Genomic DNA, 24,511 nt, shown 5'->3' with positions numbered 1-24,511 from the left:
GTCAATCAAATTTTATTTTCCCACTTCTAAGAAATAAAAATTCTTTAGCATAAATGGCTTTCTCAAAATTACTATTGAGGATCCTGGAATTCTTACTGTGAATTTTGAGTACATCAGCTGCCAGAATGAAATTAGAGAAAAGAACAGTCTATCTTAAGAAACTTCTAAGGTTAGGTTATAGGCAAACTCATTTAATGGATTCATGAGGTTAACCAGCATACTATTTACATAATGCCTGAAGAAACATACTCTTTTACCTTGAAGTACAAGGAGAGCATCTTTTTTCTCTCTGTCCTCATTTTTTTTTTTTTGGTGATCTGATTTGTAACCGAACTCCCAACGCCCGTTTCTCTTATTTCAAGATAAGGTTAGGACAAGTCACAAGGCAGTGAGGGTTCAAATGTAGGTCTGTGACTTGAGGTCTGTGCCCTTAAGCAGCAACTCACACTGCCTGCAAGCAGGACTCCGAGGCAGGTGTTCTTTTTTTTTTTTTTTAATTTGACAGAGATCACAAGTAGACAGAGAGGCAGGCAGAGACAGAGAGAGCGGGAAGCAGGCTCCCCGCTGAGCAGAAAGCCCGATGTGGGGCTCGATCCCAGGACCCTGGGATCATGACCCGAGCCGAAGGCTTTTAACCCACTGAGCCACCCAGGCGCCCCTCCGCAGGTGTTCTTATCCTACTGGATAAAAATACTAAACTGTGAGAGCTCACAGCCTTCTCTTAGCCTCTGCTTTAGAAAAAGCATCTGGGGATTACCTGCTTAGCTTCTTTCTCTGGAGAAAAAGTACAGAAGTGAGACATGGGAACAGATTCTCTTGAGAAAAGCAACCAAAAAAGACTGATCACTGTCGTCCCCAGGGGCTGCACGGGCAAAGATGCTGACACCCAGAGGGCAAGACAGGAGAGACGGGTGACAGGGACGCTTTTCTGGGTGGAAACTAGAGGCTCCCAGGAGTTCTGGTTACCACGGGGCACAAGATTTCAACAAGGCTTCCTTGTACACGAGTTCACACCCTACTGTCTGAGACACATGGAAGTAAAGATTGCCATCCCTTTTAGGCAGTGCTTTTTCAAACAAGATACTGGCTGAGCCCCTGAGCCCCAAGATTAATTAAAGTGATTAATTAAAAATACAATTACTGGATTTTCTTTTTTTTTTTTTTAATATTTTATTTATTTATTCCTCAGAGAGAGAGAGCAAGCAAGCACATGCAGAGTGGCAGGAAGAGAAAGAGAGAGAAGCAGGCCCCCTGCGGAGCAAGGAGCCTGATGTGGGACTTGATCCCAGGATGCTAGGATCATGACCTGAGCTGAAAGCAGCCACTTAACCAACTGAGCCACCCAGGCATCCCTAATTACTGGATTTTCTAATTCTACTAGTTAACCCTATATAGCTGAAGTATCATTTATTAATTCTTGCAACTTAACTTAGAAGATGCAAACCAATCATTTTTGAACTACATAAATTCTTTGTTCAAACTCCCCATGCTTCTTGGGTAGGAACCAGAAGCGAAACGACCTTCTCTGGGACAGTGAGCTACGTGGGGCAGTGGCTTCAATCAAGGTCTCCCGGCTAGAATAAGAAGGGCGCCTGACCAAATTCATGGCACTGACTTCTTGTGGTTTTCAATAAAACTGCTATACATTTACATCCTACATGAGGAAGGATTTTCCAGTCCTTTGGGGATAAAAAGTTAACTTTTAAAAAATAAAAAGACAATGTTATTCCTAAGATGACTTGAGAATAGCACCTTCTAAAAGAAAGACCAGCAATTTTTGCTCTCCCTTGATTTGCGTAAGTTGCTGAGCAGACACAAAATTAACTCTCATAAGAGCCACTGGATTAGACTATTAGACTATTTTCATCGATCTAGAAAACCTAGCATGCAGATCTCACTTAGCCTTTAACTCGCTTTATAGCTTCAGGTTAAGTCACTTCACTCTTTTGGACTTCAGTCTCCCCCATTCCAAGATAGCACTGGACTCATGACATTTACCATTTACGTGATGCTATTCTTCCCATTCTTTGACCACCGGCCAGGACAGACATCACTAGAAGATTACAGAACTTTCCTCTAGCCCAGAGGGAGTCTGTCAGAGTCAATGGGAGTTGATTTGAAAAATGCTGGGGGGGGGGAAGCCCCCATACTCTGAGCTCCCTGGAGGTGAGAAGGATTTTTCCTTTTTCAAGTCTTCCAAATACTAGAGTATGGTATTCTAATATTTAAACCTGCTTCTAACTAAATAATAAATGTTCAGTAAACTATCCCAGTCAACTTTCCAAGATTTTTTAAGGAAAAAATTTTGTCTTGGTTTTTCTGTTTTGCTGGAATTCCCTAACCTATTTGTGGTACACCCATATCGATGTTCAAGTTTTATTTATTTTTTAATTTAAATTCCATTAGTCAACACATAGTACATCATTGGTTTCCGATGTGGAGTTCAGTCGTTCAACACCCAGTACTCATCACATCACGCGCCCTCCTTAATGCCTGTCACGCAGTTACCCCATCCCTCCCACCTGCCTCCCCTCCAGATGTTCAAGTTTGAAGCACCTGCTATTAATAATAACAAATACTACCCCAAGTGGCATCTCTTGATCCCTGTCTTCTCCTACTTTTAGAAAATGAAATACTTACAGTAAAGTTTCAGGTACAATATCATAGCACCGACTGAGTGAGAGATGTTGGAGGTAGTTGAGCTGGTAAAATTCCGGAAAGCAGTCATTCTTCAGCATGACACTATCGCTGGAACAGAGCAGAAGAGAAGATTCAAACTGATTCAAACTGAACTACGTATCAGTTCAGATGGAGAAAACGGAAATAACCAACTGTTTGGTTCATTCAATTCAACAAGTTAAGATCCTTTCCACCTTCAATGAGCAGTCATGATTTTTCAATTTTTGTTTTAAAATAAATCAATGAAAACAAAAATACCTTAAGTCTAGGTGGACAAGATTGGGGCATCTTCCAACTAAGGTAGAGACATCTAGGGGAAAAAAAAAACAAAAAACGATGGTCACTATTAAATGAGGAATAAGACAAGGATATTTGTTATCAACACTATCATTTATCTTGGTGCTAGAAGCTTGGAACAATGAATGCAATTAGAGTCACACTATGAGAAAGAAAACACCAAATCATCATCTTGGTATGTAAGATTTTGAATCCAGAAAATCCAAGAGAATCAACTAGAAATAGTAAGAGAACTATGTAATATGGTAAGTTAGTAACAATCCACAGCTTAGCTATGTATCTGCAATACCTAGGTGGGGAAAAAAGAAAAAAAAAAATCCCACTTACACTAGCAAAATGCAAAACCAAACACCATCATCTATAAACAAATAATGTATAATAAAAGTAGCACTTAAGGGGTGCCTGGTGACTCAGTCGGTTAAATGGCTGCCTTTGGCTCAGGTCATGATCCTAGGGTCCTGGGATCGAGCCCTGAATCAGGCTCCCTCCTCAGAAGAGAGCCTGCTTCTCTCTCTCCCTCTGCCTGCCTCTCTGCCTGCTTGTGATCTCTGTCAAATAAATTAATAAATCTAAAAAAAAAAAAAAAAAGTAGCACTTTAAATCAATGGGGGACATCATGGATTATTTTTAAAAATGACACTGCTACTACAAGCAGAAAAAAACTTATTTCTCCAACTCAAATAATATATCCAAATAAATCCCACATATATGAAAAGGTCCTAAAATGCATAAATATAGGGTAATTATTCATTGGATCTTAGATTTTCTAAACACCAAGGAAAACATAAAGGAAAGCGGTAATTTACTACATAAAAGTTTTAAGTCCACCATGTTAAAGCAAAACAAAACACAAAATTTAAAAAGTATCAGAAAACTGGGAATGTTTCTAACATTAAACAGAATGTTAATGGTTTTATATAACGAGTAAAGAAAGATAAACATAGAAAATGGGCAAAAAATATGGAAGTGATACTTGGCCAAACAGAGAAAAATGGTGCAAAAAAGTAAAAATAAAATTAAAATATTCCCCCTTTTTTTTTAAGTTTTTATTTATTTATTTGACAGACAGAGATCACAAGTAGGCAGAGAGGCAGACAGAGAGAGAGGAGGAAGCAGGCTCCTTGCTGAGCAGAGAGCCCGATGTGGGGCTCAATCCCAGGACCCAGGGATCATGACCTGAGCCAAAGGCAGAGGCTTTAACCCACTGAGCCACCCAGGCACTCCTAAAATACTGCTTTTCAGCTATCAAATGAAAAAAAAAATTCTATCATAATATCCAGAATTGATGAAATATAATAAAGCAGGTCTCACATATACAAGTGGATATTTAATTTTATGCAGCCGTTCAGGGGAGCAAACTCACTTTCTTTAGAGTGAACTGGGTTTTTGGTGTGTTTTGAGCATTATACACTTGGCTCTTTGGCTCAGTAATTCCATTTTTAGAAAAACAATGAGGTATGCATGAAGACGTTCATTTCAGCAATAGTTGTTAATAGTCTCTTCCCCAATTATTTTAATTCATTAACCTCCATCCATTTTGTGGAACACAATGCTAATGGCAGTCACTCAAAAGCTTTTAGATAGCACTTCATGACATGAAAATATACTCAAGATATATTGTATAGTGAAAACAAAATACGTATAATGCATTATAATCTCAATTTAGTAATAACACATGCAAAAACTCATATTTATTTTTAAAGATTTTATTTATTCATCAGAGAGGAAGAGAGAGAGAAAGCACAAGCCGGGGCAGTGGCAGGCAGAGGAAGAAGCGTGTTCTCCTCTGAGCAGGGAGCCTGATGCAGGGCTTGATCCCAAGGACCTGAGCCCAAGGCAGAAGCTTAACTGACCGAGCCACCCAGGAATCCCCCCAAACTCATATTTATACACAAATTCACAGAGAGAAAAAAGTTCATGGGGTTGGGGATAGGAGCGGAAGGCTGGAAGGAAATACACCCAAAGATGGTGGGATTACAGGTAACTTTTCAAAACTTGGAAGAGAGTCACATGTGTTATTTTGTATTCAGAAAATGAATCAATAGGGGTGCCTGGGCGGCTCAGTTGGTTGAGCGTCTGACTCTTGATTTCAGCTCAGGTCAGGATCTCGGGCTCGTGAGATCGAGACCCACGCCTCACACCCCTCCCCACCCCAGCATCAGGTTCTGCTTAGGATTCTCCCTCTGCTTCTCCTCTGCCCCCTCCCCCTCCTCACTCTATCTTAAAAAAAGAAAAAAAAATCAATCAATATATGTTATTTATTTTTAAAAGTAAGTAAGCTCCATTCACGGTTGGGGCTTTTTCTTCCCACAGGTCTGTCTTCAGTCCCATGCCCTCCCCTGAATCTTAGACTTGCATTTTAAACTGTCTCAATAGGGTGCCTGGGTGGCTCAGTTGGTTAAGTGACTGCCTTCTGCTCAGGTCATGATCCTGGAGTCTGGATCAAGTCTGGCATCGGGATCCCTGCTCAGTGGGGAGCCTGCTTCTCCCGCTGACCCTCCCTCTTCTCATGCTCTCTCTCTCTCTCTCTGTCTCACAAATAAATAAAATCTTTTAAACTGTCTTGATACATCCACTGCGATGTGGGACAGGCATTTCAAATGCAGGCCTAAAAGCCAATAGTTATTTCTCCTCTAAATCTGGTCCTTCCCTAAAGTCTTCCCTGTCTCTGGGAAAGTGCTAGCGTCACCAATCCGGCTGCTCGGGCCGAAACCCCAGGAGGCACGCTCACCTGTTCTCTCGCATCCCACATCCAGTCTGTCGGCTTTTTAATGTCTGATCATTTCTTACCATGTCTCACGTCACCCCCCCCACCCCGTCTCTTACAGCCTTTTCTCCACACAGCACTAGAAGACGACATTTGAAGGGGAGTCAGACCCTATCGTTTCCTGCTCAAAATGCTACGGGGGCTTCCCATCTCACTCAGAGAAAATCCAAACAAAGCTTCTGCCTTGGCTTAGAGAACCCTGGGCTATCTTACCTCCTATCATTGTGCTCTTTGCTCCCTCTAACACTGGTTTCCATATTGAGGCTTTGCATTTGCTGTTCCAGAATGTTCTTTCCTCACTTATCTATACAGGTCCTGCCTTCACCCAATCAGGCTTCTGCTTAGGTGTCACTTCCGGGCAGAGGCCCTCTCTTTGGCCATTCCATTTGAAAACAGCCCCCTCTGGCTGACACTCTGCTCCCCACTTTTCACCACATTTCGTTGTCTGTGGGTTGCCTGGCTCCCCTGCCAGTATGTATGCTGCACAGGGGTGACTTCCTCAGTTCTGTTCAAGGTCACAGCTCCCAAGTCAGGAACAGTGCATCAGCAGTGCTCAATAAACATTTGTCTAATGAGTGACTAAAAAGATGAAGAAGGGCACAGTACAATTTTGAGAGACCCATCACCCAGCCAGCCCACTAGGCATCCCCCAAATCCCCAATTAGATCCAATCTCATTTGATGCCACCTAGGAAAGAACAAAACCTTGGCGGGGGGGGGGTGTGTGGATGGGTAGAACTGGTACTCTCCAGCCCTCACTTAAGCCCTGGCATCCCTCAGTGGAAAGGGATCATAAACAGTAGTCACTGCTAAGATCCCCTCTACACGCTGTCCCCTTCATTTCGCCACGAGCTGGAGATCCACTTGCGCGAGAAGGCATCTTACTAACCCCCAAATCTGACCTGTCAATTCAAGGAGGGAGATGATTTCATGTAGAGAAGTCAAGGTCAAATCCAAGACCAAGAACTGGTCCTCCAGGACCCCAGGCAGTGCTTCCCTACTGCCCCACGGGGGTGGCAAAAATAACAGCAAGGATCACTGCACACTCACTAGGGTTAACGCCTCTGTGGGATTCACCCATTTACTCCTTACTATGATCCTAAGAGATGGCTTCCACTACTATCTCCGTTTTATGGATGAGGAAACTGAGGAACAGGGAAGTTCAGCAACTTGCTTCAGACTACCCAGTAAACAGCAGAGCAGGAACTGGAACCTGGGTGGACTGGCGCCAGTGTAGGAGCTAAAAGGACATTCATACTATCTTCTAAATGGTGAAGTACTGGGTGCCACTGTTAAAAAAAAAAAATCTCCGATTCCCACTGTGTAACTAAGAACACACACACTTCAACTTCAACTCCAGATCTTTGTCCTTGCCCTGAATGTGTCCAGCAAGCAGGATTTTATTACCTATTATTCTGGCCAGAGCTTGGTAAATAGGCTCGCTCTCCTTTTCTGGAGGAACAAAGAGAAGAGTTTTAGGCCCAACGTGGCTAGATTAACAGCAGCTTGCCTACGGCAGAGTTTCTCAACCTTGCACCAAGAACCTTCTTTCATTCAATTAAAGAAACGGGAAATTCAGATACGGGAAGGAAATGCCAATGAGGCACTGCCTTTTCTTGGCGCGGGGATGAACAGGAAAGACCTGGTGGTGGGATTCAATGTGAAGAGGCTGCTCGCTGGTGGGAGCTTAACTTCCTTGGAAGGTCATTTGGCAAGAACGACCCAAGCTTAAGAAGAGATCCTAATCCTTAACTCATTTAGAAGAATCCACCCTTAGAAAGGCACTCCAGATTTGTCTCTGTCCGTGACAAGGTTGTTAAAAAAGGAAATAACTGGAAAGACTCTAAAAGTCCATTATAAGGAGATCAAGTGAAGAAATTACTATTCATTTGGTACAAATTATTCCATATCTACTTGACGGATTACCACACAGCCACCGAAAATGATGGGGTGCAGCAACTAACATGGGATTATCTGGGGGGGAAAGCATACTGCAAAGTATCTCATGCACTATGTCCCGCTTTGATAAATATGCAGGAAAAAGACCAGCAAGAGGTTACTGAGATTATGGATGATTTTCCCCATATTTTATGTCTTTTTGAGAATGACTATATAGGACTGACCTCAGATTCCAAATAGTGTTTAAGGGGGAAAAAATGTAGAACACAAATGCTATGTGTAGGGGAGAGCGGGAAGACAGACACACTGCTGCTCTCACAGCTGTCTGAAGAAAATGTTCCCCTGTCTGCAGTTGCAGGCATCCGGACTGGAGCCCAGCAAAGGCCTCAAGCCCCCAGTATGCCCAAGAACCCAGGTCCTCTTCGCGATACCCTGATACACTGAACTTGGCAGACGGGCATCTTGTCCTAGTGAAGCAGTTTACAAATACTACTTACATTCTAGGAAGACATACTCTGCAATTGTTTGATTCAAATCTTTTAGAGTATCACAAAAACCATAAAAACAAAGCACTTTCATGAGCCAACACCGAGTCCTGAAGACACAGCTGAGGTGTGCTGCTAGCTCGGCGAGGCTCTGCATGGCCCATGGCCTGGGATCGTGAGGGGAAGCCATTCAAACAAGCTGTGCAACTGGCCATCAGGGAAATACAGATCCAAACCACAGTGAGATACCACACACTGGTCAGAATGGCTAAAATTAACAAGTCAGGACTTGACAGATGCTGGCGAGGATGCAGAGAAAGGGGAACCCCCTACACCGTTGGTGGGAATGCAAGCTGGTGCAGCCACTCTGGAAAACAGCATGGAGGTTCCTCAAAAAGTTGAAAATAGAGCTATGCTACGACCCAGCAATTGCACTACTGGGCATTTACCCCAAAGATACCAATGTAGTGATCCAAAGGGGCACGTGCACCCAAATGTTTATAGCAGCAATGTCCACAATAGCCAAACTGTGGAAAGAACCTAGATGTCCATCAACAAATGAATGGATAGAGAAGATGTGGTGTATATATACAATGCAATACTATGCAGCCATGAAAAGAAATGAAATCTTGCCATTTGCAATGACATACATGGAACTAGAGGGCATTATGCTAAGTGAAGTAAGTCAATCAGAGAAAGACAATTTATCATATGATCTCCCTGATATGAGGAACCTGAGAAACAAGACAGAGGATCATATGGGAGGGGAGAAAAAAACAAAACATGGAGAAACCAGAGAGGGAGTCAAATCATAAGAGACTCTTAATCTCAGGAAACAAACTGAGGGTTGCTGGAGGGGAGGTGGGTGGGAGGGCTGGGGGGGGCGGCGGGGTGAGGGATGTTGGGGAGGGTATGTGCTACGGTGCGTGCTGTGAAGCGTGTAAGACTGATGCATCACAGGCCTGTACCCCTGAAGCAAATGACACATTATATGTTAATGAAAAAAAATAATCTATCCCATTTGCAAACATGTATCTCTGCTGATCAGGATTCTGTCAATATTAGACAATTAAAGCATAACTGAACATGGAGGCTTATACAGACGGCTAATGATCACACATTACCCCTCACTTCAAATGTCCGTGTTCAACTAAACCACCTCATCATCGTCTTAGATTGAATTAAAAAGAGTTTTAAACATGAACTCACAGAGTTTATAATAGGGCTTCAACCTTGGCACTACTGACATTTTGGATCAGATTATCTTTTGTGTTATTCTGCTGTCCTGGGCACCCTGCTTACCAGCATTCCTGGCTTCTGCCCACCAGCTTCCAGGAACACCCCCGTGGCTGTGGCCCTAAGAACCGTCTCCAGACCTCCCTCAATGTCCCCTTGCAGGCAAAATGGCGCTGGCTGAGAACCACCGAATACTGATCAAACACGGCATTCATCTATTTCCTGCTGCAGGTCTTACCCACTCATCTAGCAGATTAAAAGAAGTGCTGCTTAGAAATAAATTGGTTTCAAGTAGGAAGGTTTGGAGACTCTGGATTCCGATCTCGATGCCGCCTCATCAGCGGTTTGCCTTTACCCACGCTTTCAGATCAGCCGCCACCACACCTGAAAAACACGACTAAGAACAGGAGCGCTGGATCCAAGGAGCCAAACGATGCAGGGCAGCACTTAGAGGCGCTCTCCAAGAAATCCAACCTGCTGCGGCCCTCGTTGCCGGGCAGGGTCCAGGGCCCGGAGGGGCTTACCTGATCTCTGCAGATTCTTCCGATAGCCGCTGAGATTGAGCTGGGTGATGGTCTCAGACACATGCGCGACAGCCACCTGCACGTGCTTTTCGGTGAAGTCGTAACACCAGGACAGGTTCAGCTCATCCAATCTGCACAGAAGAGAAATACGGAAAGCATGAAACTGGGACCCAGGAATGAGCTCTAGGAAAGCCCTTGACTCAGAGCTGCAGAGAAAACACGAAGCCATAGATTCCTAACCATTTCACGCAGAGAACCTCTGCTTCTCTAGCCAGCTGCCTCTGCTCACCTGAGACTGCCTTCTCCCCTCCTGCGAAGCTCCCCTGCCCTGGTGTGCCCCAGCGGAACTGAGCCCAAACCTTAGTGAGTGCTGCCCCCTCCTGGAAATGGAGGGAACACTCTCTGCTGCTCCTGAGGGCTCCCACAGGTTACAGGACCAAGTGGAGCAGCTCCAGCCTCGTTTTCTTTCTCAGCAAACAGCCAGGCTGAATCAACCACTCCAGAGGCTTTAAAAAGTTGATGGGTTTTACCGGGGATTCCCAATAAAGAGACAAACATTGCAAAAGCCCACTTCATCTTATCTGGCTTGTGCTGACTGAGCCAATGAATTCAAAGACAATATCCACCCCGTTCCTGACACTACAGAACGAATGGAGGGTTGTACATTTCTCTCTCATGGTAACACTCTTATCCTAAGGCAATCTACTTTCAGCAGTCCATTACAGAGACACACATACAATGCCAGAGAGGAAAGATCAAGGGCTACTAAAAAGCACACACACTAAGTATTCTGTGAGCCACGTCCTTTCTTTATATACTGACATTATTACACGATATAAAGATGTTTTTAATGGAGTCACCCAAACCTATGATATCCGCTAAGTTAGGTCTACAGATATTATAGGGAAAAAGCCTGACTGTACAGTCAGGTATAAAGAGATTAATTTCGATAAACACATTACCAAATTTTTCTTACTTTCAAGTGAAGAAATAGGCAGGGATTACTACACAAGTAGCCTCTGCCAGCCTGACTGATTTGGCTCCTCAGGTTGAAAAGGAAGTTTAGAGGGTAAAGGATATTACGTATCACCAAGAGTTCAGAATAGCTCAAGGAATAGATCCAATGCCTTGCTCATGGGAAGGATAATCGTATATTTGCAAAAACAGTTGTATAACCAAGTCTCCAATCTTTTCTACCTGGAACAGCTGCTCAGCAAGGTCTTCAGGGCAGATTCGGAGAATCCAGAACACCCAGAAAGATTCAGTCGCACTAAATTCGAGTTTTGCGCAAGATTACTGGGAAAAAAAGGCAAATGTCAGAGGAATACCAGTAAGACACTGCTACTCAATTAATAAGCACTCTGAGGAAAGCAGGTTAGAGGAGTCAGCAGCTAAGCACATAGGCCTTACAGCCAGAAGTGAGTTTCAGTTCACGTCTCACTCTGTAGGAAAGCAAGCAGGATGCTTTGCCTCAGTTTACTCATCTGTGGAATGGCAGAATCAGTACCTTCTTAGTAGTGTCAAGATTAAGTTATAGAATGTGATAAGGGACTCAGCACAATGCCTGGCACAAAGGAACCACACAAGAAACACCAAACAGGGGCGCCTCAGTGGCTCATTGGGTTAAGCCTCTGCCTCCGGCTCAGGTCGTGATCCCAGGGTCCTAGGATTGAGCCCCACATGAGGCTCTCGGCTGAGTAGGGAGCCTGCTTCCTCCTCTCTCTCTCTCTCTCTGCCTGCCTCTCTGCCTACTTGTGATCTCTATCTGTCAAATAAACAAAGTCTAACCCAAAAAAACCCCAAACACCAAGCAATGTAGGTTTTAAATAGAAAAAAGAGTGCTTGAATAAATATCATCTCTATTTTACCCATAATTAGCATTAGCTTATAGCCACACTACTACGTGTTGAGTCTCCAGGTTCTTCCAAGTAAACATCTCTCAGATTTGCCTTCTCTACACTCCCAAAAGCCTGTGTTAGTGGAACTCCATGATTAAGAGCGAGGGTTCTGGAATCATAATCTACAGCCAAATTCAAATCTTGGTTCTGCCACCTACAAACTATGTGAGCTCAGACAAGTTACTCAGCCTCTCCGTGCCTCAGTTTCTGTATTTGTAAAAAGGGGGACAACAATCAGAACTTATGTTAGGGGTGACCTTTGAAGAACCGAGTATCTGGCACTTTGTGTTCAAGAAACTTATTCTAACGCTACTACTGCTATTTTTTTTACATCAGGTTTCATCATTTCTCACCTGAATGAACACAACAGCATCTCGATAGTCTAGTTTTTTCCACAGCTGGTTAGCCCTCCCAGGTGCCCAGCAGATTCTTTATCTAAACTTCCACTCCGCACGTTCCCTCCATTCTCAGGACCACTCTCCTTGGCACGCTGCCCTTTGCCCCGGAGCCCAGACTTCCTACAGCATGATAGGGGCCCGTTCCGAGCTGCTTCCCATCTCCCTGGGTCTCCTCACTGCACCCCGTGCTCCGCAAGTTCCCGCCTGCCATCCCGGTTAGAACCACACAGGCAGCTTTACCTCGTGGGCTCCTTCACCTCATCACCCGGTGATCTCCACCCTGAATGCCTTCCATCCTCAGCTGAGGAGTCACTCCCTCTAAGGCGGCTGCCCTCCCTCATTTTAACTAGGTCTCTCCGGGGTGATGCCTCGTGTTCACCAACGCATGTAACAAACACACTGCACTGTAATTATCCGTCTCTCCCACGAATGAGGCAGGGACCTTGCCTTCACTCATCGGCCCTGTATGTCTGGAACCTGGCCTAAGGCCCGGCATATAGTTAGCATGTGAACTTGGGTGGCCTGGATGAGTCCTGCAGAAGCCGGGGCACCCCATGGCTCTTTTCTGAGTCCATCTGGACATGGACAGAAGGGCACCCAGATCACATTCAGAAAACGAAGTTAACACACATCAAAACAACTGCCTTTGTCACGTGTTCCTGATGGCCACTCACTTGACGATGGGATCTGACAGCTGCAGGCCTTCCAGGCTTAGGTTCTGCAACTTGGAGCACTGGGACAGAATGCCATGGAGGGTAGACACGTCAATTACAGAGTTGGACAGATCCATGTGCTGCACACGGAAAGGGCTGGGCACAGAGGAGGGAAAAGAGAGGCTCTGTTAAAGGGGCTTACACACATACCTCCAAATCAAATCCAAGCCCATCTCCTCCCCAGATGAGCAGCCAATCACAAACACGACCCCCAAATACACATTTAAGTAGTACAGTTTCAGTCTTTTTTTTTTTTTTAAAGATTTTATTTATTTATTTGACAGACAGAGATCACAAGTAGGCAGAGAGGCAGGCGGGGTGGGTGGGGGGGACCAGGCTCCCCACTGAGCACAGAGCCCAATGTGGGGCTCGATCCAGGACCCTGAGATCATGACCCGAGCTGAAGGCAGAGGCCCTAACCCACCGAGCCACCCAGGTGCCCCACAGTTTCAGTCTTAAAATAAACTGCTACTAGATAACTTCTCCCCTCATTCATTTTAAAATTCAGGAGGCTTTCAGGGGGCGCCTGGGTGGCTCAGTTAATTAAGAATTTGCTTTTGGCTCAGCTCATGTTCCCAGAGTCCTGGAATCGAGCCCCACTTTGGGCTCTCTCCTCAGCGGGGAGTCTGCTTCTCCCTCTCCCTCCACTTTCCCCTTGCTTTATCACATGTGCACGCACTCAAATAAATAAAGTCTTTAAAAAAATTAATTAAATTCGGGGCGCCTGGGTGGCTCAGTGGGTTAAGGCCTCTGCCTTCAGCTCAGGTCGTGGTCTCAGGGTCCTGGGATAGAGCCCCGCATCGGGTTCCCTGCTGAGCGGGGAGCCTGTTTCCCCCCCCCTCTCTCTCTGCCTACCTCTCTGCCTACTTGTGATCTCTGCCTGTCAAATAAAATCTTAAAAAAAAATTGATTAAATTCAGGAGGATTTCTGCCAAGTCAAGATGGTGCTGCTTATACAGTCCCACTTAGGAAGTTAATTCGTGGGCATCATGAGAAGGAGCTGAATGCGGGTGACAAAGTTATGCCTACGAATCCTGTAGGCAAAGATGAGTGAGTAAATGACTAAAACAAAAAAGACAATGGAAGAGCCAGCTATAAGGGGCTAACACTGAGGTACCTGCAGGAAATGCAGGGATGGAGGTTTCTAGGTAAATGGGCCTAGGCGTTTGTTTGAAAGAGAGGGCTGAACTGGGGGAAGAGGACCTGGAAGTTCCAGCACTACGGTGGGTCTCTAAGACAGAGTGTCCGAGGCCAGTGTGTGGATCAAGAGAAGGCAGCCAGGGACCAGGGACAGAGCCCAGAGTGGCCAAGGAAAGTGCTCACGTGAAGGAGACCCAGAAGGAAGAGCCACGGGACAAGGGTAACCAGCAGCAGAAAAGGGTGCTGCCATATAACCCTGGAGGGAAGAGGAAAGTACCAGAGTTGGGATGTAGGTTTTGTCCTTAAGTCTGCTGTTCTTAGCTTATTTCTCTGTTCAGTATCTAGTTATTCCACTCCATGGCTCTAAATCATCATACCGCTGAACTATGAGTAAGAGAAGTCGTTCTTCAAAATCCTCCACGAAATGAACAAAAAGAGGGCATTCTTGCTCAGGTTGCACATTTGTCCACCATAAGATCAGATGCCCAGAGCTTCATAATCTGAGAAGACTCCTCGTACTCTGTCAGAAACGGGCAGTGTGGGAAGAGTGAGGCTGCCTTGCATGTGCAAGTGAGTGCGCTGCACGGCTCCTGCCTCACGGGGCCCACGGGGCCCATCCTCCAAGAACCCCAACTGAGGGAAGCAAAATGTGCCTCCTGGACCCCCCGCAAGAGCCCAAGAGCAGAAACGGCATCACTGAAAGCTGTGCCGTGTTTCAACACAAAGACGCACAGCAAAATTCTATTAGCCTTCCACTGCATAGGCTTGTCACAGGTCGTAAGTTACAGGAAAGAAACAAAGTTTTGATCTGTTTCCACTTTAAGATTTACAAACAGCCTTTTCTGGGGGCTTTCCTTTTTTTACCTGAAATGTTCCCCCAATGGTTGATCCATAAATGATCGTGGGCAGCGGAAGGCAACCACTCCTCGAGACAGCAACCGACCGATCACATCCGGGTGTAGGTTTCTACCTGTGAGGTCTAAAGTCTGCCACAGAGACTCGTCAAACCTGGAAAAGAGGGGGGGCCTTAATAAGCTGAGGGCACTGGATACCGGAGGGCCCCCCCACTCTGCAACAAGGAGGCTCTGGCCACTGAATCACCCTGGAGCAGATTCTGAAGGAAGCTTCGGTTTGGGGCTGACTATATTAACTAGCTATGGTATTTTTTCAGACACAAATGAGTATTTCTTGCTTGTATCATGGATAAGCTTCTGTCTTCATTTGCACACACATACACAAACACACACACACATACTGAGACAGAGACACACATACATACATATATCTCCGTATGTTTTTCCTTCAGATGGTTCAATGCTATTATAGCCATGTAATGAATGAGCTGGAACCACAGAATAAAATGTTAATGTTCGATACAATTTAGTAACTTAAAAAATGATTGCTCCAATCACTTAATTGATTACTGAATAGGTAGGTAGGTTCAAAATGGCCTCAACGATCCCACTTGGTGTTTTTGTAAAGCATACATGAGTTACCACAATTACCCTAAGTAACACAGAAATAGAACTAAAAGGAAGAAAGTTAGCCCCACAGCTGATTTTTGCAGATGGGCTTGAACTGAGCAGGTTCACTTATATGCAGATTTTTTCCAGTACTGTAAATGTATTTTTTCTTCCTTATGATTTTCTTAATAACATTTTCTTTTCTCTAGCATCCTTTATTGTTAGAATAAGAATATACAATACATGTAACTTACAAGATAGGTGTTGATGGACTGTTCATGCCATGGGTAAGGCTTCTGGTGAACACCAGTCTATTAGTAGTAAGTGTTTGGGGAGTTAAAAGTCACGGGGATTTTTTGAGTGGGCAGGAGGGTCAGTGCCCCTAACCTCCATGTTGCTTAAGGGTCAACTACACTTGATTAAGAGATATCAAATATCTACGAGGAATAAGGAACCCTACAAAGGCACTTGGGTGTTTTACAATACCCTTTAAGCTTAAAAAAAAAAAAAGCGTATGTGTGCACAGAAATATATGTATATGTATGAACTAATGTGAGAGGAAAAACATTACTTAGAGTTTGGATAGTTTTTCTAAAGCAAAAATTAAGTAATAAAATGTACAGAACAGTACAATAAGGGAGCTTTAACAGCCACAGATTAATTCAATTTAGCAAGAAAAAAAAAAAGAAAACATGAGCTCAAGCACAGGCGGGAACATTTTAAATGCCTACTAGAATTGTATTTTTTAATACTGCTTGAAATAGGCAGACCACTGGCTGGAACTGAAATAGTTCTGCGTGATGAAATTGTCAAGGCATCATGTGACTTCTATGATTAAGAAGGCAGTGCTTCCTAGATGCCACCTGTTACTCATATGACAACTGAGGTGAGGATTTATAGACTCTGCCTGAAGAGCACACCTGGAAGAACAAGAAAATCACTATGGGGTCACCTGGGGAGGGGTCAGCGCGTCAGTGCAACTCCACCACCACGCGCTCCAGCATTCCGGGTACGCACACCCTTCCACCCCCCCCAGGGTCTTCTAAGCAAGGAGCCCACCGCTGGAAATGCCTGTAATGTCTTATTGCCTCCAGAGCCCTGAATGGAGGGTAAGGGCTCTTGCCATCTCACAGTGAGAGCCACAGATACATGGAGGGAGATGAAACACAGACGGCCTTCAAGTGCCCAGGATGGCTAGTGGTTGGTTGGCTGGAGAGGACAAGTGGAATAAGTGGAAGAAGTTCCAACTGAAAAGCAAAGCCTCCCGCCACCCCGACCCTTCTAGCCTGTTACTGCTTCTAGCACACTGAGACTTTCCAGGTGCAGCTCACTGTGCAAACCTGAAGGTGTGCCCCCAAACCAACAAAGACATCCATGACTATCAGTGACCACATGCCCCACGCTTCCACGAGCCAGGCACTGCGCCGGCATATTGGGATTCTTCCTGTCTGGAAGGTACTATGACCTCATTGTATATACGGGCGGGGTGGGGGGGACTAAGGCTCAGAAGTGTCAAGTACGTCCCCCCCACAGAGTGTTGAGTGTCAGAAATGGGGGGTTCACACGGAGTCCTAATACTGCTCTCCCCACTGCTCTCACTGCCCAGCCCCCTGTGTGGGGAGTGGCCAGGCCTTCCTGCGGCCCCCCACTCCTAGTGCATCACCTGGTCCACAGTCAGGATCCAATAACACATGAATATCCAAAAAAGTTTTCTGAGATGGGTAAGTTTATACCTCCAGGAGACTCCTCCCCTCCCTTTCACTGTGAAACAAAGACACTAATCATTAATAAAAATACAAAGATACCTAGTATTCTTTCTGCTACTACATTTTTCTTGGTTTTTAGTTTCACCAGGCCCCAATGAATAAATAAATAACCCTCCCCTTTCCCCACACATATACTGGGAGGGCTGAAAAATACTTACGCTAGGTGATACCACCTCTTACAAACACTGGAGACCTTTAGGAGTTCAGGGAGGCACAAACAGGAGAAGATTCCTAAGAGCAGCTCATCAGGAAGTGAGTCCCATGAAACACCTTTAAGGGAGCAAAAAAGAGGTGTTTTCTCATCACCATTCTTTTACCCAATCAAGTTCACTGAGTCCATGCTCATCAAGGATACACACAATACTGAACTTAAACACAAGAATATCCTCACACACCAGGATACACACAAATACTGAACTTAAAAGGGGAATTTAACACAAATCGAATTACTCATTCCACAATTGTTTTTCTTGTTACTTGTGGTCTCTGTACCCAGCGGTAAGCGCCACACTTTCTCCATAAAGGAGAAAAGACAAAACCAAGAATACTTTTCATACTGTTTTTGCCTTCAGCACCTGTTGGCCAACTTTAGGCCAGGACTGCCCCCTCAGACAGGACAGGCCCCGCCCCCTCAGAGAGTGCACAGCGATGTCTAAGACATGATGCCTCTGGTCGCTAAGAAATGCCTTGTTTCTCTCAGAAATGGATTTGTGGTGGATTTACTGAGTAGTGATCTTATCTAAAAGGCAAATGAAGTCTCCTCCTTCTTTCAGATTTACAGAAAGCATTTAGAAGTCAATTTGCCTACAAGTGCAATATCCAAATGGTGGTCTCAAGTACCTCTCTGCTTCCTATGGGGGCAGGAAGCATTTCAGGTGCTGGGGAGAGGGGAGGAAATCAGATAGACAAACCACTTTTAGCTTCATGGTGCTTACATTCTAGTGGGAAGAAATAATCACACATAAAAAAAATAAGTAAATTAAATCATATGTAAAGACTGGATTTGTGCTACGCAGAAAAATTAAGCAGGGTAAAGGACAGAAGGTGCAGGACCAGTGTTCAAAAATCTCAACAAATTTCAGCCAAGGAAGGCCTGATGGAGACAAGGATCACTGAGCAAAGGATTGAACAAAGTGAGGGAGTTAGCCCTGTGAGTACCCAGGGTATGTTCTAGATACAGGGAACAGCATGTCTGCTTTGAGGAACAGCAGGAAAAGCAGGGAGGGGGCAGTGATAGAGGATAAGGTAGAGAAGTGAGAGAGGCCAGGTCATCCAGAACTTTCTACACCATGATGAGGGCTCTGGCTGTGACTCTGAACGTCAGGAGGAACAACTAGAGGGTTCTGAGCATAGAATGTTCTAAAAGGATTGCTCGGGTTCTGTGTTCGTTCAAACAAACAAACAAACAAACCGGAAGGAAAAAAGTTAGATACTTTAAGTTTTGTCTTATAAAAACAATTTTTAAACAGAACTCTTACATATGAACATACAGAATAACAAGATCAGGACAACAGGACAATGGTCAAGAAGAGAATGAGTAGGCACTGAAGCAGCTGAGTGCTGAGGTTAGTTCAGTAACTGGCCTCCCCCGTCTCCCTCTTCCCCCAATGGCTCTTGTACACTGAGCCTATCCTCTTCCCTGTGTGATGGTTCACTCTGTGTGTCAACTTGACTGGGTCAAGAGGTATCCAGCGGTTTAGTTCCACACTACTCTGGGTGTTTCTGTGAGGTGTTCCTGCATGAGATGAACATCTGAGTCCATCCACTAAGAAATGCAGATTCCCTTCCCCAATACGCACAGGGCTCATCCAGTCCAAGGCTGTTAAGAACAACTGACGAAGGGAGAGCAGGTTTCGTCTTGGCCTTTGAGCCAGGACATGGCTCTCCTCCTGCCCTCAGAGCTGGACTGGAATTTAACCATCTCCTCTCCTGGTTCCTAGGCCTTTGGACCACAGACCTTGGGGCTTTCCAGCTTCCATCACTGCATGACCAATCCCTTATAGTAAATCTCCCTATGTCTCCTACTCATTCAGCATTGCTGCAGAACCCTGATGACTAACACACCGGCCCTCCCCATCTAAAAGGTGTCAGTATTTACTGCACCAGCACAGTGGGCCACTCTGCGGAGGACTTGATGGAGAAAAGCCTTGAGGAGGAGGATGCACCTGCTGCCTCCGGGTGGGACCCTTGGTTAATCTTTCTAAAACTACCAGGACCTTCCCTCAATTAGAACCTTTCAGTGGTGCCCCCCATGTATGTAGCCTGAAGTCCAAACTGCTGGGTGTGAAATTCAAAGCCTTACGTCAAGTCCCCACTCATTCGTCTCGGTTCATTATGTAGATATGTGCTCCAGGCATTTGGACCTATTTGTAATTCTTAGAATGAGTCATTCCATGCCACAGCTCCATAGCCCTGTGTACACTGTGCCTGCCCCCGATGGCTACTGATTTAAAATCAAGTTGCTATTAAAACCCCAATGCCTATGGAAGGCTTCCTGTGACATCACCAAGAACAAGTCACTTTGTTTCTTAACCACAATTTTATTATGTACTTACTCATCTGTTTAGCTTCTGCCCCTGCTGGGCTGTGAGTTCTGGAGAGCAAAAAAATGACTATAAAAAAAAAAAAATCTTTTTTATTTCCAGGAACTAGAGCAATGTCTGATACATCTGTCCATGCACAAATTTACTGAACAGATAGTATGTGCAGGTGTCTGCACATACTATGTATGCCTCTTTGTATGCCTACAAAGAGGCATAAGGGATGGCCAGCTCAGGGTTCGAGACACAAACAGGAAATTTCAGTGAAGTATCACAATGGGCTCAGTGGGGTTCATGGTGCAGTGCTGTGCAGTGTGTGGTGGTAGAGCAGTGATCAGGGAAGCCGTCCTGGAGGAAGTGGCCTCTACTGAAAAATGAGGAGATATGCAGTTGCTCATAAATGCCTACCATCCCTCTCTGGAGGACAAAATGAATCACTATAGCCCTGCAACCAGGGGTAAATAGAAGGCAGCCTATCCCTACTGACCCTGGATCACAACCTGGGGAAGTAGCTGGAGAGGACCCGGAATCTCCTCAGTGTGGCAGCAATCCTCCATCATCACCACAAGGCTCTTCTAAGCTCAGCATGGACAGAGGACAGAGGGTCTCAAACAGGGCTCCTGCTCTGCCTCCCAAATTGGGAAAAAGTTGACACACAGCATTTTAAGTTTTCCTCCCATTAACTCTTAACTCCCTGACCTCTGCTGCCTCTTGCCCCTGTAGATCAGATTCTAACAGGTGATTTGGCAAGAGATGACACACTTAGATATTTCGAATCTAGTATGTTAGACTCACAATGACCCCTCAGCCCTTCGGGGCACCAGGTGCTCGGCATCCCCATTTTTGAGAACCATGGGAACACACCTCTGATGCCCAAGTCTATGAAGCTTGGGCAAATTAACCAATCTCTCAGGCTTAGTTTCCTCATCTGTAGGAATGGGAATAAAGGGATTTATTTTGCAAAGCAGTTCCCTATGAGGATTAAATAATGTAAGGGAAGAGATCAAGCAGCGGAGTCACACTTTTCTCCGTCTTGACTCTCTCTCCTCTCACCGTTAAATCTGTGCACTTGCCTTCCATGAGGACCTTTTCTTTTCAATGCTGCTTAGAATTTTCAGGTGCTTGGAAACACACGAGGTTTTACTTGGACAAGAGCTACATGGTACGATTTACCAAGGCCTCAAACAGTGCTCTACCGAAGTTTGGGATCCCCAGAAGCAGATCTGGGGGACCTGAATTCAAGTAGTTTATTTGGCAAGTAATTCCAGGAAGCACTGGGAAGTGAAGAGATATGGGAGGGAAGGAAGCCAATGTAGGGTATGTTAAAAAGCAGGTTATCACCATGGCCAAGTGGAGTTCAAGTCCGCTGGGGACTCCAAGAGACCCTCCAGCTCCTGCCCCAGAGCTGTCCCAGCTGAGGGCATGGGTGCTGCAGTATTAATCCACCAACGGCAGTCAGTCACTGGATTGGGGGTGGTTCAGGGACCAGGAAGGCAAATTAACCTCCCAGAGGTCTGCCAAGGGAGGGAGGCGTCAAGCAGGCACATCTGCATGCAGAAGACAGCCCTTGGCATATAAAGGCATATAAAGGTGTGGAGCTCCAAATGGGGTGCACGCGTCCACTAAAGACGGTGGGAAAGGAAATTAGGGAGGCTTGTGGTGAAGGGGAGGGAGGGAGGGAGAAATAAATTAATGAACTTAGTGCTTATTTTATTGGGAACACATAAGAAATCCAAACAGCTGGAACAATAGGAGCTAAGTAATGAAAATGCTAGAAGGAAAACTAGCCCCAGCAACGAAGGCAGAGGTTTGCAGAGGACACCAAAGCCAGTCACCGAAGCCACACCAGTAATAACACTAGAACTCCTACTCATTCATCCTCTGGATCTCAGCTTAAATGTCACCCCCTCAGAGGAGCACTCCCAGGGCTCCACTGCAGCCCTCCCAACCACCCCCCACCAAATCCAGACCGGCACTCCCAGCACACAGCGCTATACCCAGCCCACAGGCATCCAGTAAATCTTTGCCCCATAAATATGGCTGTGAATGCGCTGATTTTGTATTTGTGCGACTGGTCAACCTTTGCTAACCAAATCATGACCACACGCCTGGTGTCATGAAAGTGCCAGAAAGTACTCAGGTGACACTTCACAAAGGAATGACTGACCCCCAAAAGAAGGATGCCAGCTTTATTTTAGAGACGGGCAAGACCACTGCTGCCTATTAAGACCAGTTAGTCTCCTCATCTGTGAAATGATAAGGCCGGCCTATGGCTCCACTCTACTAGCATTCCTGGGTGCCTAATCAATGCACCAGAGCTTGGAGCTGGGTGTGAGCCACGGATCCTTGCCCAACAGCCCTGCCTGGAGACAAACTACTCAACAAACACAAAACCTAACACTTCAAAACTGCCATTTACTTGAAAACCCTAAAAATGTCTCAAGCATCTATTCCAGCACACGGACTTAAACACAGCAACCCTGGGCACTCGGTAGGGCCTTTTTACCCAGGAGGAAACTGGTCTCAGCAGAGTGGAATCACCTCACCCAGGTGACCTCAATGACCAGGTGGCAGAGCCAGGAGGCAAAGAGCCAGGAGGCTTTGAGCAGGTCAAAAGGCCACGCCCCGAGGTGCAGGTGCAGACAGAGGAGGTGGATGTCAGGAGGTTGGCCATGGGTGTGGGGGGAGGGTGGGGAACAGGACGGGGACTGTATCTGCAAAGGAACAACAAAGCACTGTTGGTGTCCAGGGATGGAGGCTGGAGACCAAAACCCAGCACACAAACGTAAGGTCCCCATATCAGTACAGGAGTTGTCTTTGAGATGGGGGGAGGGGCTTCAAAAGAAGATGCCACTGTGACAAGAGGACAAGGTCACACAACCAGTAAGTGTCAGGCTGGGGATTCAACCCCACGTCTGACTCCAAATGATGCCCTTTCAACCACAGGAGGCTCAAGTATTCTACGTCCCCCCCATCCTGAGTTCTTCATGTTTTCTACAATGTTAGGGAAGGTTAGGAATCACACCTGACTTGCTATGGAAAACGAACTCAATCAGGGTGAGGGAGGGAGGGCTGGCCGGAAGAGGACATCAAACAAAGATCAAGAGCTATCAAGTGGGCTTCCCACGGGGAGGAACAATGGCCGAGAAAATGCACAGCCTCAGAGGGCAGCCAAGTGCCCAGGGCTCCCTCAGTTTGACCACAGGCCACTGACTGCAGGGCTCCTGGCTGGAGGGCTGAAGTCTGAGAATGGCTGCTGTCCAAGCAGATGGAGCAAAAGTCTGTTCTCCACCCCCAGTGGCTGGGATCCAGGCTTGTGATATGCTTAATCTAATTTTACTCGCCATATTGAATTCTCAAAACATCAACCATCTGCTTCCTGGATGCCTGACTACTCTGCTGTCTGGTCTGTTTGCCCGCACGGATGGAAAAGTCCAGAGCAGGGCTTACTTCCGCTCGCCTCTTTTAAACCCCCCAGGGCTGCACACCAGCCCCATGCAGTAAAGGAAAAAATTATTCAAGCTCAAGTATTCAACTACGTGAAGGCAGTTAAACCTACTTCAGAGCCACGAACGGGGCGAAAACTGGCCGGATTAAGCAAACTGCTGGTCATCATCCTTAGCCACCATCATTTCCACTTCTCCCTCACGTGCAAACCAGCTGTCCACGTCTGTAACCTTACTGCTGCCCATGCCTCAAATCCTCTGGGGAGAGCGGCTTAGGGAAGAATTTTCTATGCATGAGATCTTCGCAGTCTAGGTTACTCATCTTACTTGGCTTATTTATTTCTTGGAATATCACCTACACTCAGATTCAAGTTAAAATTCCAAATCTTAATCATAAACAAAACGTTGACTCTTGAAAACTGCTCCTCTCCTTAAACATGGATAAACAAACTATACTTGAAGAAAAAGCAGGCACTTGTGTTCACACTTACCTTTTTTTTTTTTAATTTTTTTTTTTTATGTTTAAACACTTAAACACTTAATGTTTGCTTGTGCTAGCTTGTTTGAAGTATTAACCTAGGCTTCCTTTCTGGGAAAACACAAATGTTCTGTCATGCTGGGATGAGTCTTCCTTCTTCTGCCCACAAATCATAAAAACACCAGACCATAAAAAATTGATATTTTTGGTTTTTGTTTTGTCTAAGTGGGCAGAACTTCAAAAAGCAAAACAAAAACAGGGTCCTCGATGACCCTTCCATCCAGTCCTCTATATCCGTAAGAGACTAGCTCAACCCTGAAATGTGCAGTGCGAACAGCGACGGAGAAACTATGGAAATTGTGACTTTAGAGAACAAGGTATAATATAAATGCTCTATATGGGATCTGAGAGCCAGGTCTTTGGTCTGTTATGGTCACTGCTGAATTCCTAATCTCTAGGAATGCTCAATAAATACTTGTTGAACGAACAAATGGAAGGAAGCTACAGGGCAAAGAAAAGATGCCTCCCAGGGCCCCATAAATATGGCTCTCACAGGGCTGAGCTTTGGGAGCTGCGGGCTAAGATTCACTGGTGACTCATGAAATCAATTTAGTTTGAACAGCACTGTTTGGAAAGAATGGAATGGAACAGGATATTATCTTAGTAAGGGGAAATATAGTTTTGTGAAATTTCTGTTTCTGGCACATGCCCAGGATTACAACGTAAAATACATTTATTACTGGTTGGAAGAAAAAAAAACTGGAGGAAAAATGTTTGCCTGGG

At 45.4% G+C, this 24,511-nt stretch overlaps 1 protein-coding gene across 1 annotated transcript in view; it reads right to left on the bottom strand.

Annotated features, from left to right (window-relative positions):
• SKP2 (S-phase kinase associated protein 2) overlaps nt 1–24,511 on the bottom strand; it is a 33,583-nt gene that overhangs the window by 4,517 nt on the left and 4,555 nt on the right. Inside the window, exons 3-9 of the mRNA XM_059417004.1 lie at nt 17,423–17,534; nt 14,900–15,043; nt 12,857–12,991; nt 11,084–11,182; nt 9,887–10,017; nt 2,938–2,989; nt 2,641–2,748 (exon numbers count right to left, since the gene is read on the bottom strand). Of these exons, the coding sequence (XP_059272987.1) occupies nt 2,641–2,748; nt 2,938–2,989; nt 9,887–10,017; nt 11,084–11,182; nt 12,857–12,991; nt 14,900–15,043; nt 17,423–17,534 (781 nt within the window). The remainder of the gene's footprint in view (nt 1–2,640; nt 2,749–2,937; nt 2,990–9,886; nt 10,018–11,083; nt 11,183–12,856; nt 12,992–14,899; nt 15,044–17,422; nt 17,535–24,511) is intronic.

The sequence above is a fragment of the Mustela nigripes genome, chromosome 12 (genome assembly GCF_022355385.1).
Source record: "Mustela nigripes isolate SB6536 chromosome 12, MUSNIG.SB6536, whole genome shotgun sequence".
NCBI lineage: Eukaryota > Metazoa > Chordata > Mammalia > Carnivora > Mustelidae > Mustela > Mustela nigripes.
Note: the sequence above shows the minus strand (reverse complement) of the source record. Positions and strands in the feature narration are given on the sequence as shown.